General features: G+C 45.9%; 1 protein-coding gene across 5 annotated transcripts in view; it reads left to right on the top strand.

Moving 5' to 3' along the window:
• Positions 1-13427, top strand: part of Gas7 (growth arrest specific 7) — a 224066-nt gene that overhangs the window by 123022 nt on the left and 87617 nt on the right. Inside the window, exon 1 of one of the 5 annotated variants that reach the window (XM_051180357.1) lies at positions 5354-5377. The exons of 3 other annotated variants lie outside the window; for them this stretch is intronic. In XM_051180357.1, the coding sequence (XP_051036314.1) occupies positions 5375-5377 (3 nt within the window). In that variant the 5' untranslated portion in view covers positions 5354-5374. Of the gene's footprint in view, positions 1-5353; positions 5378-12181; positions 12344-13427 lie in introns of those variants that run through there. One more of the 5 variants, XM_051180359.1, reaches the window with a different exon arrangement.

The following is a 13427-nucleotide window of genomic DNA, read 5'->3' as shown; positions in this document are numbered from 1 at the left end:
TTTCTCTCCCCTCCCCCACCCTTGTTTGTGACTTATCTATATCTTCCAAATTTTAAGAGTTGGGCACTACTGTAATAGCACTCACATCTTCCGTGGCACCAGGAAAGGATAATTAGTAACTATTAGCTGGTTGATTGATCGTGTAACCTAGGGGCCACATGTGAGGGAGGGAATGCCTGAGACCCTATACCATGGAGACTGCACAGGGGGTGAATAATTTCTCCCTTCATGACTATGAAGCATTTAGGAAACGTGAGTCATCACCACAGCCAGATGTTTCTTCTTATTAGTTACCATTATAACACAACCCGATTCATCCTGCAGAGGACAAGGGCCTACAGCAAAGTGGCCTGATTTAGTTGATGGTTTTCAACTCAACTGAAACAAAGAATAATATCTTGTGGGTCAGCCGTATCTGGCTCTGTGGAAATGATTAGCAGTCTTCTGCTTTTCAATCACGAGCTCCCTGCTACCTCTCCTTTGTACGTAAGGCCTTGGTGTAGACATCTACCTGATTACAGATGCCAAATGGAGAACTAACTCATTAGTTTATTTCTCACAGCCAACCCTTAAGAAAGAGGACCATTAATAAAACTCAAGTGACTTCCCAAATGAAACTCAGAATCTATTACCCTGTTATGGATAACCGTGTCATTCCCGAGTCTGTCACATCTGAGAGATTAGCTTAGGGCAGTCCTGAAGAAGAAAGTCTTCAGGAATCATGTGTTCTGCTTAGCCCAGGTCAGAGCATGGTTCCTGGCTTACAGTGTCCCAGAGAGGTATCTGGCCATGAGACAGTGGCCATAGTAGATTTGCAGGGGCAGCCATTACTCCGTGTGGCCAGTGGTGTGCTTTTGCTTGTGGATGTACCTGCTTCTCCGTGTAACACGAAGCCAAGATGGTACTGATGACAACTATGAGTTGGTGAGCCTTAATACTATGCCCTCCCTGTGAAGATTAAGAAGCCGGGGGCTATGACAGCTTTCGTGGCTGTTGTGATCCCATGAAGCTTGAAGAACTAGAAAAAGTGTTGTCAATCCATATTCAAATGCAGTTTTGCTTTTAGCAATAGTGGGAGGGAGAGCCCATTTCCAAGAGCAGGGAAGCACCTTGGTCCTATGTGTGCATTTATGTCACAAAGCTGAGGGCTTGAGCTCCCCACCAGCCTTTCTTCCATACTTCTCAGAGATGGTGTGGTGTGGTGAATGAACAGCTGGCTGCCCATGGGGGCCTGCCTCCCAAGAAGGCTGTCCTCTTAGTGGCTGATTTGAACCATCAGACACACAGCTGCAGGTCTTTTTGCTGTTGTCACTGGTTTCTTTAGTTTTGTTTAAGTTTTAAAATTACATTTATTGATCTTTTTTGTTTGTTTGTTTTATAAAGACAGAGATATACACCATGGCACTTGTAGAAATCAAGAGACAACCTTTGGAATCTGTTCTCTCTTTCTGCCTGGGATTGTGGCCCAGAATCTGAACTTGGGTCTTCAGGCTGGCATTATTGTTGCTGTTGTTATTGTTGGGTCTTCAGGCTGACATTATTATTATTGTTGTTGTTGTTGTTATCATTATCATTATTGATTATTGTTGTTGAGACATGCTTGTTAGATAGCTCATGCTGGCCTGGAAACAATCCTCCTGCCTTAGCATGCATGTGTCAGGGTTACAGGCATGTCCCGCTGTGCCCAGAGATCTGTTTCCTCGCTCTGATGATCTCATGGCTGCTGTGGCCTCACTCCCTCCTCAGCTCTGCTTCTCATTCCTTCTTGGCCACAGGGTCTACAGCACTGCACAATTATATTTTTTCCACTCTTCCTTTATGCCCCACCCCCAAGAGCTGCAGTTTTATTCTCTAGTCATCGAAGATAACAATAGAATCCTCCCCTTGATCTCTTAAGTTATTCAGTCATGGGGCTGGAGATATGGCTCAAGAGCACTGGATGTTCTTCCAGAGGACCTGGGTTCAATTCCAAGCACCGACATGACAACTCATAACTGCCTGTAACTCCAAGATCTGACACCCTCACACAGACGTGCATGCAGGCAAAACACCAATGCACATAAAATAAAAATAAATAAATTATTAAAAAAAAAAGATTCATTCACATGAGATACATGATCCCTTCAAGGGTACCTGAGCCAGGTACACTTGTGCTGAGTAAAAGATCAGTGGTCATGACTTCAGCAGATGGGAGCCCCACCATTACAGAGGACAGAGCATTTATGTGTAGAGCAGGCAGCCCGGGGCTGCTCAGAGCCACAGCCTTGAGAGGAGTAATCCCTACCACCAGGTGTGAAAGAGACACCATCAGAACACTGACATGGAAAGCCAAAAACTTGTGCTTAAAGCAAAGGTCATTGTCACTCGCTCTGTCTATGATATAGATCTTAACAGGAAAGCCATTCATTGACTGGGATGCCAACTGCATTGCCTCAGTTTCCCTGAGACCCCACAGAAGATGGGCTATAGTGAGCCCTGCCATAGATACTCAGCTTGTTTTCTAGTTGGGCTTCCTAGCTCCCCTCACCAAGGGACTGGGTTGGCTTCCCTGTGGATGTAACTTCCCCTCTCGAGATTCTGTACTTGTGTATCTTGTGTTGTAGTGACCCAGGGTCCAAGAAGTTAAACTGCCTGTGCCTATCACAAACCTTCTTTTTTAATTTTTGGTAAATGTACATAACATAAAATCTCACATTGCCACGAGTAGAGTTGGGTGGTATTAAAGGCATTCATGCTGCTATGTAGCCATTACCACCACCCACCTTCCAAACCTCTTCATCTTATCCAATTAAAACTGTACACCAGGCAACTCTTCATCCTCCTGTCTCTGGCAGCCACCATCCTTCTTTCTGTCTCTGGGTTTGGCTGCCCTAAGATTCATCTAAATAGAGTCATATAGAACTTAGCCATCCTGATGAGTTCAATTTAATTAGCATAATGTTAAAGCTCACCTATGTTGTAGCATATGTCAAGATTCCTTTCCTTGTTAAAGTCAAACTAATACTCCATTGTATTTGTTATTGTTGCACAACTCTCTCTCTCTCTCTCTCTCTTTCTCTCTCTCTCTCTGTGTGTGTTTTGTGTGTGTGTGTGTGTGTGTGTGTGTGTGTGTGTGTGTGTGTGTGTGTGTGTGTGTGTGTAGGCCAGAGGCTGATGTTAAGTATTTTCTTATCTGCTCTCCACTGTATATTTTCAGGCAGGGTCTCTTACACTGAGAGCTCTCTGATTGGCTACTCTGGCTAACCAACAGGCTTCAGGGATCCACTTGCCTCATGCCTCCATACCCACAGTGTAAGGTTACAGACACATGTGACCGAGTGCTGGGAAACCAAACTCAGGCCCTTATGCTTGTACAACAGGTGGTTTGCCCACTAAACCATCTCCCCAGACCTTACACTTTTTGTTTGTTCATTTATCTATCAGTGGACACTTCGACTACTTTTGTTATGATTAAGAATGAAATCCTTGCTTTCATCTCATTGGGGTATATAGCCAGAAGTAGGTCACTGGATTTTAGGATGATTCTGTTTAAATTTTTAGGGAAGTAGCCATGCTGTTTTCCTTAAGAGCACTAACATTTTACATCCCCATAAAAAATACATGAGGGTTTTCAAAACAAAACAAAACAAAAAAAAAATGACCAATCCCAAGGGATGCAAGGTGATAATTCGATGTGGTTTTGATTTTGCATTTCTCTAATATTCTCCTGATGTTAAACATCTTTCTGTATCCTTACAGGCCATTTTTATATCTCTGGAAAAATGACCTGTGCATTTTTCACTTGGCTTTCATTGTCAAATATAGACTTTTTCTTGTGCCCAGGACAGCTACACACTCCCTTCCAGCCACTGGTGACAGTAACATCACAACAGCGGCTCTTACTGAGTGTACACAGTATCCTCACTGCCCTGCATGCTTGTTTTATTCCCTCCTTGGTCCCCACAGCCACTTAGAAAGATACTTGAGTGTCTCTACTTAACACCTGAAAAAGAATTGAAACTTAAGATGCCTTGCCTGAGAACTCAGAGTAGTGGAACAGCAGCAGCGAGACCCTAGTCTAATTTCATTCAAGGGTGACAGTCTGGCTTGTTTAGTTCAGGGGATGTAGCCTCATGGTAGCATGCTTGACTAGCATGCAGAAGGCCCTGAATTTGATCCCCAGCCCAGAAAACACAATTGCTAAAATCCCAGTTTGTAATATAAAGTGAACACAGAAATACATGATTTAAGCGCCAAATCTTTGATGGCTCCAGAAGGCTTCTATTTACTTATTTCTATCCCTGTATTTGTGTACATGTGTTTATATGTGTGTATGTGCATAGATGCATGAACGAAGGCATCTGTGTGCCTGCAGAGGTCAGAGAACAAGCTCAAGTATGAGTCCTGTCTCTCCCCTCATTGAAATGGCATCTCTTGTTTGTCATTCCATATCTCGAGCTACCTGGCCCAGGAGGTTCCAGGGATTCTGCTGTCTGTCTTCTATCTTGCCCACAACGTCTGTGGATATAGACATATCTACGGTGTATACCCGGCTTTCTTGAGTTCTGGGCATTCAAAATCAGGTTCTCATGCTAGCTCTATAAGCTTTCAACCCACAGAGCTGACTCCCCAGCTTCCAGAAAGTTTCTAAACCCATTTAGGTGGTGGATACAGTGTTGTTCCTAAGTCCAGCCCAGTCTTCACCTACAGCCTTAGTAGTGGGGAGTGTGCATTGTAGGCCAAGGTCAGAGGAAAGTTTCACACAATGGTCCTTTCTAGAAATTCTCCATTCTTTTCATGCTGGCTTTTATCAGGCCTTGGGCTGACACAGCTGGAGCCAGGGCCAGGGCCAGAGCCTTGACTTAGATTTGGGAAGAAGTTGGCTGACACTTGTCCCAGCAGGGATAAGGCAGGCCCAGGGAGTCCTGTCTAAAATTCACTAGACAAAGGTGCCCTTGTTATTAGGCCTAGGGGTGGGAGCCATCTGGTCAGTGACACAGGCTTGGCCATTGTATGCTGTGACCTCAGCCAATTTTTTTTTTAAAGCTGAGACAGGAGGGGAAAAGAAAAAAAAAATCCCTCTAGAAATTATATCTGGAAAGGCCTGCATGAGTTGTTGATTTCCCAATAGGCGCTGGAGCAGATTTGGGAGGAACTGTGCAATGTAGTGGGTTCTTTGTGAAAGAATAGTGATGACAGTGATGAGAAAAGCCACAGGGACATCCCCCAGGGTGCTCAGAGCTCTGGCCCCGGGGCAGCTGCTTGCTTCAGCCTCACAGTCCCCGGAGGGTACCACGCAGAACAAGCTGCCGAGAGCCAGCTCCTGAGCCCGGCCTTCAGGACAGCCCTGGGGCATCTTCCAGAGTGGCTCCCCTTCAGGACCAGCTACCCACCCATGGTAAGAACCACTTCTGCAGAAGTGTGCTTGACCTGCCCTTTCTGCGTATAGTGAAAATGCCTTCAAGGGTGCAGAGGCAGTGTGGTCTGAAACCCCTGTAGGACTTGGGTTCTACTTGCTGAGTCTGGAATGTCTGTGGACCGTGTGCCAGGAGGCACTGTGCATGTGCCCCAGACACAAGCAGAAAGAGAAAGTATGGGCCAAGTAATTGATAGGTTCGGGGGTGGAGCAGGGGTGGAGATGGAGGTGGGGAGCTGTGTGGAAAGAGGGAAGAAGGAGTGTTTGTAGAGGGGAGGCTTACCTGGGACAGGTAGTTGAAGGCACTAGTGGAAAAGAGAGCCAGTGTGGATTTATTTATACTTTTCGATAATGTTCTTCTTGTAACTTTTTCTAAATATAAAGCATGGCTCCTTCCTGCCCATCTGGCATCTCCCCCATGCTCCAGATTCACCAGGAAAGTTCTAAGGTGCAAGATCCAGGGAAGTACTATAAATCTCTGTGTTACAGGAAGGTTAAGGGGGAGGGGACGCCTTTGGGTGTCTCAGCTCCCCAGATGGTAGTTAGGCAGCAGTGATGCCTAACTCAGCTTCCAGCTCCGCTGGTGCCCCCTTTCAGTTTGGTGGTGGGAGTTTTTCTGAGATATGGGGATAGAAAGCCTTGTTCTGCTGACCTTTGAACCTAGATGCTAAAGGTCACCTTTCCTGTGATCCACCCCTTAGCGTAGACATTATGAGGCTCTCTGTGGCTGTGTGTGAGGTCCAGTTCACATGGCAAGCCTGTTCATTCTCTGCATGGAATCTTCCTGAGCCACTTCCTTGCTGGGCCACTAAGCACCTCTGATTTTAGTGTTCTTTCCCAGAAGCCTGAACTGCAACAGGAGATGGCGATGGTACTTGCTATCCAAAGTGTCCTCTAACTGGGATCCTTGACCTTCCAAGACTATGCATAAGGGGCCTTTGTAATGATAAGCAAGTATCTGGATGGTCCAGGGAGCCTTTGACTCCCAGATCCAGTGCTAGGGCAAACTGAAATTGTGCATGTCTAGCTACCTCCCAAAGGCACTTGTGTTGCCAGTACAGATGGCATCCTTGGAGAGTTACAGGCTAGACCATCATGTTATAACCAAGTGAAGGATGCCCAGGATTGATGATAGGGAGATCCTGCTGGGTCTGGATGAGGGGGAAGGGAAGATTAGCAGAGAAGATGGGCACCAATGTGTATGCCAAGAATAGGAAGAGCTCAAGGCAAGCCTGTGGCAATGTGGGGCATGTAATGCCCAGGACTATTGTTGGATTTACCTAAGTTGAAATGGACTATATGTATCTGGGTGTCATATGATGAACTGGATGTACCTAGGGCCAGGGTAGTTCTACCAGAGCCCACCTAGGGTGTGTGCTGACAAACTCTGGGTGTCTCATTGATTGCTACAGAGACAGAAGTCCAGGATACCAGGGGACAAACCTGTAGAGCAGATAGAACTGGATCCTTGAGTGTGGCTTTCACAGGGGAGGGATAGACATAGGCTTCTTGGGACAGAACTCAGTGTGGTGACAGATGCAATCCTAAGAGAATGGGCATGGACAGTGTTCAAGAAGAGGTCCCTGTCTCTGAATCACATGTCTGTACATGAATATGACTTTTTTCCTTCTACACAAATGGCACATCCTTAAAACAGATATGCTAGCATTTAGAATCATTGAGCATTAGATGATAGCTACTCAAAATAAGCCCTCACAGACCATCTGGTCCAACTTCCACATTTGAGAGATGAAGAAATCAAGGCCTCCCAACAGAGATGAAGCAGGTTGCTTAAGATCTCATAGCAAGGCTGCTACAGCTTCAAACATGTCCCCTGGAACACACATCACATTCTGTGTGCCTCTTACGTGTTGCTGTGGTGTGGTGGTGAATCCAGCATTTCCAAAGTCTTGGTAGTGACCACCCATCTGGTTCTTATGCATCTCGAGCAGTAGATCTAAAAGCACAGGCAAGTGGGTTGGTAAGATCACACACTAGCTGACTCTGGAAATTGCCCGTTAGCGTTCATCTCCCTGCAGGCTAATGTTTCCGAACCAATTAGAGGAGTCAGGCATCTTTGAACAGAACAACTGTGAGCACAAGCAGTTGGCACTGGAGAGTAGCTAGAACGCGTCTCCATGGTGAGACTGGCTACTTCCGTTTTCTTTTGGTGCCTGTGGGCTGCTGCTGCCCACAAGAAGTGACCACAAAGTCAAGCCAGCTGGATGGCAGCCACAGCTGGCAGGCAGTGGCACCCACCTTTATTCCCTAATGAGGCACAGTTGGCCTGTTGTTAAAATGGCACTAACTCCCTGAAGAAACCTCCTTTTGTCCCCAGACCATCTGCAAGGACAGGGCAGTCCCTTGCCCTTGAAGTTCCTTTCTGTGGGCAGCTGTTAGCATGTGATGCTGGGCCTGTGACCAATGGAGAAAGCAGCTTTCAACTAGCTTCCTTACTTTTCAACACCTTCTTTGATTATGGTTATTATTAATGCATTAAAAAGATTTTGTTATTGTTGTTTTTATTATATGGATATGTGTGCAAGGGTAGGGCAGGGATTTTGTGTATAAATGAGTGCAAAGTGCCTTCAAAGGCCAGAAGAGGATGCTGGATCCTCCGGGCTAGAGTTACAAGTGGTTGTGAGCTGCCCCATGTGAGTTCTGGGAATTGGATTTGGATGCTCTGCAAAAGCAGTATGTGCTGTTAACCACTGAGGCATCTCTCTAGCCTCCTATTTAATACCTTAACTTCTTTTTAAAAAATTACATTTAATTCTTTTTATGTGAATCTGTGCGTGTGTATGTGCACATAACAGGGTGTTAGACAGAAGACAATTTGCAAGAGTGTGTTTTGCTTTTCCACTATGAGAAACCCAGGGGCAGGACTCAAGTTGTCAGGCTTGATTAGTGCCCTCCTGAGCCATCTCTGTAATTGACACATAATCGTCCATATTTATGGGGCATAATGTTAACGATCATATCAGAGTGATTGGCCTATCCATCACCTCAGCTGAATATCATTTCTTTGTGTTGGCAATGTTAAAAAAAAGTCTCTCTGTCAGCTGTTTTGAAATATTCAATTAGTTGTTGTCGACCATAGCTGTTCTACTGTGCTCTGGTCCATTAAAAAGCACCCCTTCTATGCAGCTGCACCCTGAGTCCTCTTAACATTGCTTGCCACCCGCCCCCCAACTTCCAAGGCTCTAGAACCTCCTTCTTTTCTACTTTGAAATCAAGTGTTTAGCTTTTGCATATACTTCTGACCTTCTTACATCTCTTTTGAATGGAAGAGAGTGCTTAGTACATTTGCTTGTGGGATTTTTTTGGGGGGACAGGCTTAACTACTCGAGAAAAGTCTAAAAACAGCAAGCAACAAAAGCATTTTGGAATATTATAAGTTTAGTGATAAAGGAGCGTTGGCAGGGGCAGGTGGAGCTTGTAAGTGCCTCTCTGTTCCTCCCCCAACACTAAGTGTTGGTCAGGCTTGCTAATCTCACTCCTTTTGCAGAGGAAACTTGACCAGGAATCACAAAGATGTATTTGTTTACCCAGCCAGGCAAACAGTCCTTAAAGTGTCCTTCAAAGTTACCCTATAGGGCTGGAGACAGAAAATCTAGGATGTATTTTAAGGTCGTTGACCTTCAAGAAGAAAAGTGTTAAACTCTAGCCCGGCCCTTTGCTATAACAGAATGAGACATCTTTAGTATGGATTGGCCATTAACAGTGACAGGAGATGATAACTCCCAAGCGATCGTCTCTGTGTGCAGAGCCTGGATGGTGGATTCAGTATCCTGTGTCTGTTGCACTGGTCATGTGTTTTGCGTGGGACATTTCTTCACTTTATCAGCATCTCCAGTACTGTTTTGTTAGGAGTTTTTCAATTTGTTTTGGGCACCGAGGGGAACTGAACCTAGGACCTTACAAGTACTGGGTGGATGCACTGCCCCAGAGCCACGCTCTCAGCCCACATATAGTGTTTTTCTCCCACCAATTCCAAGTCAGATTTGGCTGAGGAAGCGGACAGATGTCAGGTGTAGATTTGAAAAGATCTGAAAGTCTTCCTCACAAGAGACCAAATGAATTTGAAGGTAACAATGGTAAAAATAACATCTGTGTTCTGTGTCAGGAGGTCTTCTGTTTATGTGGTTGTTGCTTTTGCAAGCTGAGCTAAACATTCAAATGCCTTTAGAAGTCCCTCGTGTTTGCTTTGGACTCTATTGTGAAAAATTTTCTCCTGGATCCTAAACGCCTCATCTTAAGGGCTATGACCATCTCGATTTTATAGATAAGAAAACCAAAGCCACAGGAAGCACACACTCACATTGAACTCATCTTGGAACATGGTCTCTTTATGTCCGGACCACTGTGATTTCTGCTAATGATTTGGTCATCTGTTGGAGGTGGACAATGAGAATGGCTCAGCCTATTTTGATGCTGCTGGCTATAGGATAGAAGAGAACGCTCCCATCTTCACAGGCTAGGAATTGGGAGTCTGCTAACAGCTGGGGCAGTGGTTCTGAGGCTGGGGCAGCCCAAACAGGAGGCAACAGGAGTTGCAAGTGAAGTGGAGAGAGAGAGAGAGAGAGAGAGAGAAAGAGAGAGAGAGAGAGAGAGGATAGACAGTGATAGAGAGTCAGAGACATAGAATTATCACACAATGAAAGAAGCAAGAAGAACTAGCTAAGAAAGCTGAGCTCTTTAGAGCAACCAATCCAATCCCAAGATACCCAATCCAGTCCCAGGAGAGCGATATGGTGCCTCCCAAAGACCTATGATCTACTACACCCGACCTCTTAAAGGTCCCACCCCCTTTCGGTATCAATCCCCGGGGGTGGGCTGTGCTTCCAGAGGATGAAACTTTGGGGGACAAAGCAGAACAGATGGGAGGGAAGAGCAAGAACTTCTGTCACCACACGGTCCTTCCTTTGGTTTTATTTTCTTTTGCCTCTCGACATTTTCTGGTTTTACTTAGGCTGTTTGTCACTTGTTTTCACCTTCTATATAAACAATTTGCAAATTTAATTGTGTAACAGAATTTAGTTGGTGTGTGTGTGTGAGTGTGTGTGCGCGCGCGTGTGTGGTGCATATGTATGGGTGTGTTTCGAGGTCAAAGGACATAATTTCTGAGTCAGTTCTTGCCTTCCGCCTTGTTAAGGCGGTTTCTCTTGTCTTGGCCACAGAACTACAGAACTGCACACTCCAGGCTGGCTGTTGCTTGGTTAGAGTTTCTGTTACTGTGATAAAAATGGAATAACCAAAAGCAGCTTGGGGAGGAAAGGGTTTATTTCATCTTATATTTACGCTGTACAGTGCATTATCAAAGGAACTAAGGGCAGAACTCAAGGCAGGAACCTGGACATAGGAGCTGACTTGCTCTCCATGAATTGCTCAGCCTGCTTTCTTATACAGCCCAGCACCACCAGCCCAGGGTTGGCACCACCTACAGTGAGATAGTCTCCCACACCAGTCATTAATCAAGCCTATAGGCCAGTTTGGTTTCTTTTCTTTTCTTTTGTATTGAAAGTCCTTCCCAGATTACTCTAGCTTGTGTCAAGTTGCTATACCAACATGCTAGTCCGTGAGCTTTTGGGCAGTTCTTCTGTTTCTACCTACCACCTTGTTGTAGAAATTCTGGGATTACAGACGCATGCCTCCACATCCAACTTTTTATGTGGGCTCCTGGGATCAAACTTGGTTGCCAAACTTGTGTGGCTAGCACATTAAGCAATTGAGCCATCTCCCTGGGCCTTTTCGTAAGTGTTCCATCTGCAGGTGTGCTCACCTATGGAGGCACATGTGAAGGCCAGAGGCTGATATCCATCCAGCTGTCCTTATACTGTTGTTTGTCCACCTTGTCTCTAGGTCTTTAGCTCACTAATTGGCCAGGTGAGCTAGCTCCTGGGAATCTTCCTGTCTCCTCTGAGTGCTGATATGGCTAGTCTGCAATGCCTATGCTTGAATTTTACGTGAGCTCTAGGGATCTGAACTCAGGCCCTCATGTTCCCACAGCAAGCACTTCCCTCCATGCACCTCCATGGCCCTCTCCTGTGATTTGCATTTTCTGAATAGATGGGGCTGGAAGGACAATAGCTTTACCGGAAGGACAATAGCTTTACCGGCAAGACAAAGAAAAGATGCCCAGCATTCCTGTAGACACCAAAAATTGAAGTTGGTGACATCGTTGTGGGAGACAGGGCCACCATGGATAGCTAGCTCTGTGTGGGAGTCCTCCTACCATGAACAGGTGTCCAGCAGAAAGAATAGCCCAGTTAGTCTAATTTTGTTTGAGAAAGGGCCTCAGCATGTAGCCCAGCCTGGCTGTGAACTCATGGTGGTCCTCCTGCCTCAGTCTTCCAGTTACTGAGATTACATCCAGGTGTGACCATCACACCTGGCCGAGTTAGGGCTTCATCTCTTAGTGTTCCTTTGTCATCATAACTCCTGCTGAGTACAGAACTGGCAATAGAGGCCATGTCTGACATTGTGTCTAGAATTACTCAGAGTGTGTTAGCAATAAACTAATTGCTAAGGCCTGGATCCTACAAGCTGCTCCCAGCCATGTCCTGGCTGCTTCTGGATGTCCAGCTGGCTACATGGTTGGGGAAGGAAGAATGTGCTGGCAAGTCCTTTGTGGAGGAGCCTTCAAGCAGTGCCAATCACAGCACTGGGCTCATTAGCAGTCATTGTCATGGCAACGGGTCTGCCAGAAAGTGGCTCGTTAGGCTGACAACTTCGGAGGTGTTATATATAGATCTGGGTGTGGGGGGGGAGAGGGGGTGCAGAGCTCTGTGTATATGCCTTTCTTTAGAGCTCCCATTGCTGCTGGGTTTGGGGTGTGAGAAGACGAGGAACAGGGGGCCCTTAAAACTCTCTGATCTGCTGCTAAAGCAAGTGTCTGGTGGCCACCCAAGAACCCCTGCAGGTAGCGTTTGCTCACAGCTTCAGAAGGTAAGAGGGAGGTGCTCGTAGAAGCATCCAGCAGGTGGATGTTGTCCCGGGATGAACTTGAACATGAAGAGTGGAGGAGGCTCTGGGGAACTTAGTAGAGGGGTCGGAACTTACAGGAGGCTCTAGTCTTTCTTAAAATAGTCCATCAAAAGGGTTTGGGATTAGGTGACATGATCCGTCTCTTTCATAACTAACTGTACCGTTTCACACCACCTTTTTACAAACTGTATTTATTGAAATGTTAGGTTTCCTACTAGTTTCTATTTCAGAGGCAATAGTTTCTCTCCGGTGCTCCCATTGATGCAGTACCGGAGTACCTCCGGAGTGTAGTGAGTGGGACTCAGGGTGCAAACTGCCTTGACCTGGTAGTGAAAGCCTGGCCCAGGGGTGTTCACACCAGACAGTTTAGCATGTGCTGAGCTGATCACACTTGTCTTCTGGTTTTGGTGTGTGTTTTGTTTGGTTTCATATGGCTTGCTTGTTTGTCTGTTTGTTTGATGATCAGTTTTTTTTTAGATGTTTCCTTTGGGATTTTGTTTATTTGAGACAGGATCTCACTGTGTAGCCTAGCCTGGCCTCAGACTCACCAGGTAGCCTGGCCTCAGACTCACCAGGTATCCCAGGTGACACTGAGCTGACCATCCTCCTGTCTCTGCCTCCTGAATGCTGGGATTACAGGTATGCGTCTGAATGGGTCATTTCTTCTCAAGTTTTGAATGATGTCCCTCTACATGATTGATTGCTTGCTATTTTCCAAGGGGAGCCAGTACCACGATTAGGAGGATTTTTTTTTTTTTTTTTTTTTTTTTTTTTTTTTGGCATTTAAAAATAAGGAGAAGGGAAAGTCAGCCAACAGCCGGGGAATGAACGTGATGCTTGGGTGAGGGTGGTGATATTTTTGCATATCTCCTGGGAAGGCATATGCTCCTTTGGAGACTGTGAGACAAGTATGAGTTTCAGGCCTGAACTGTCTTCCCCTTGTGGGAGTTGTATCTCAGGTGGACAAGTGCTGACATGGAGCTGGGTGTGGGTTTCTGGCAGGAGATGGGCTGAAGGTAGCTTGGCATCGAGTAACTGGACAGAA

This window comes from Phodopus roborovskii, unplaced genomic scaffold, assembly GCF_943737965.1.
Source record: "Phodopus roborovskii unplaced genomic scaffold, PHOROB, whole genome shotgun sequence".
In the NCBI taxonomy this organism is placed as follows: Eukaryota; Metazoa; Chordata; class Mammalia; order Rodentia; family Cricetidae; genus Phodopus; species Phodopus roborovskii.
This window is presented reverse-complemented; position numbering and strand designations above follow the sequence as displayed.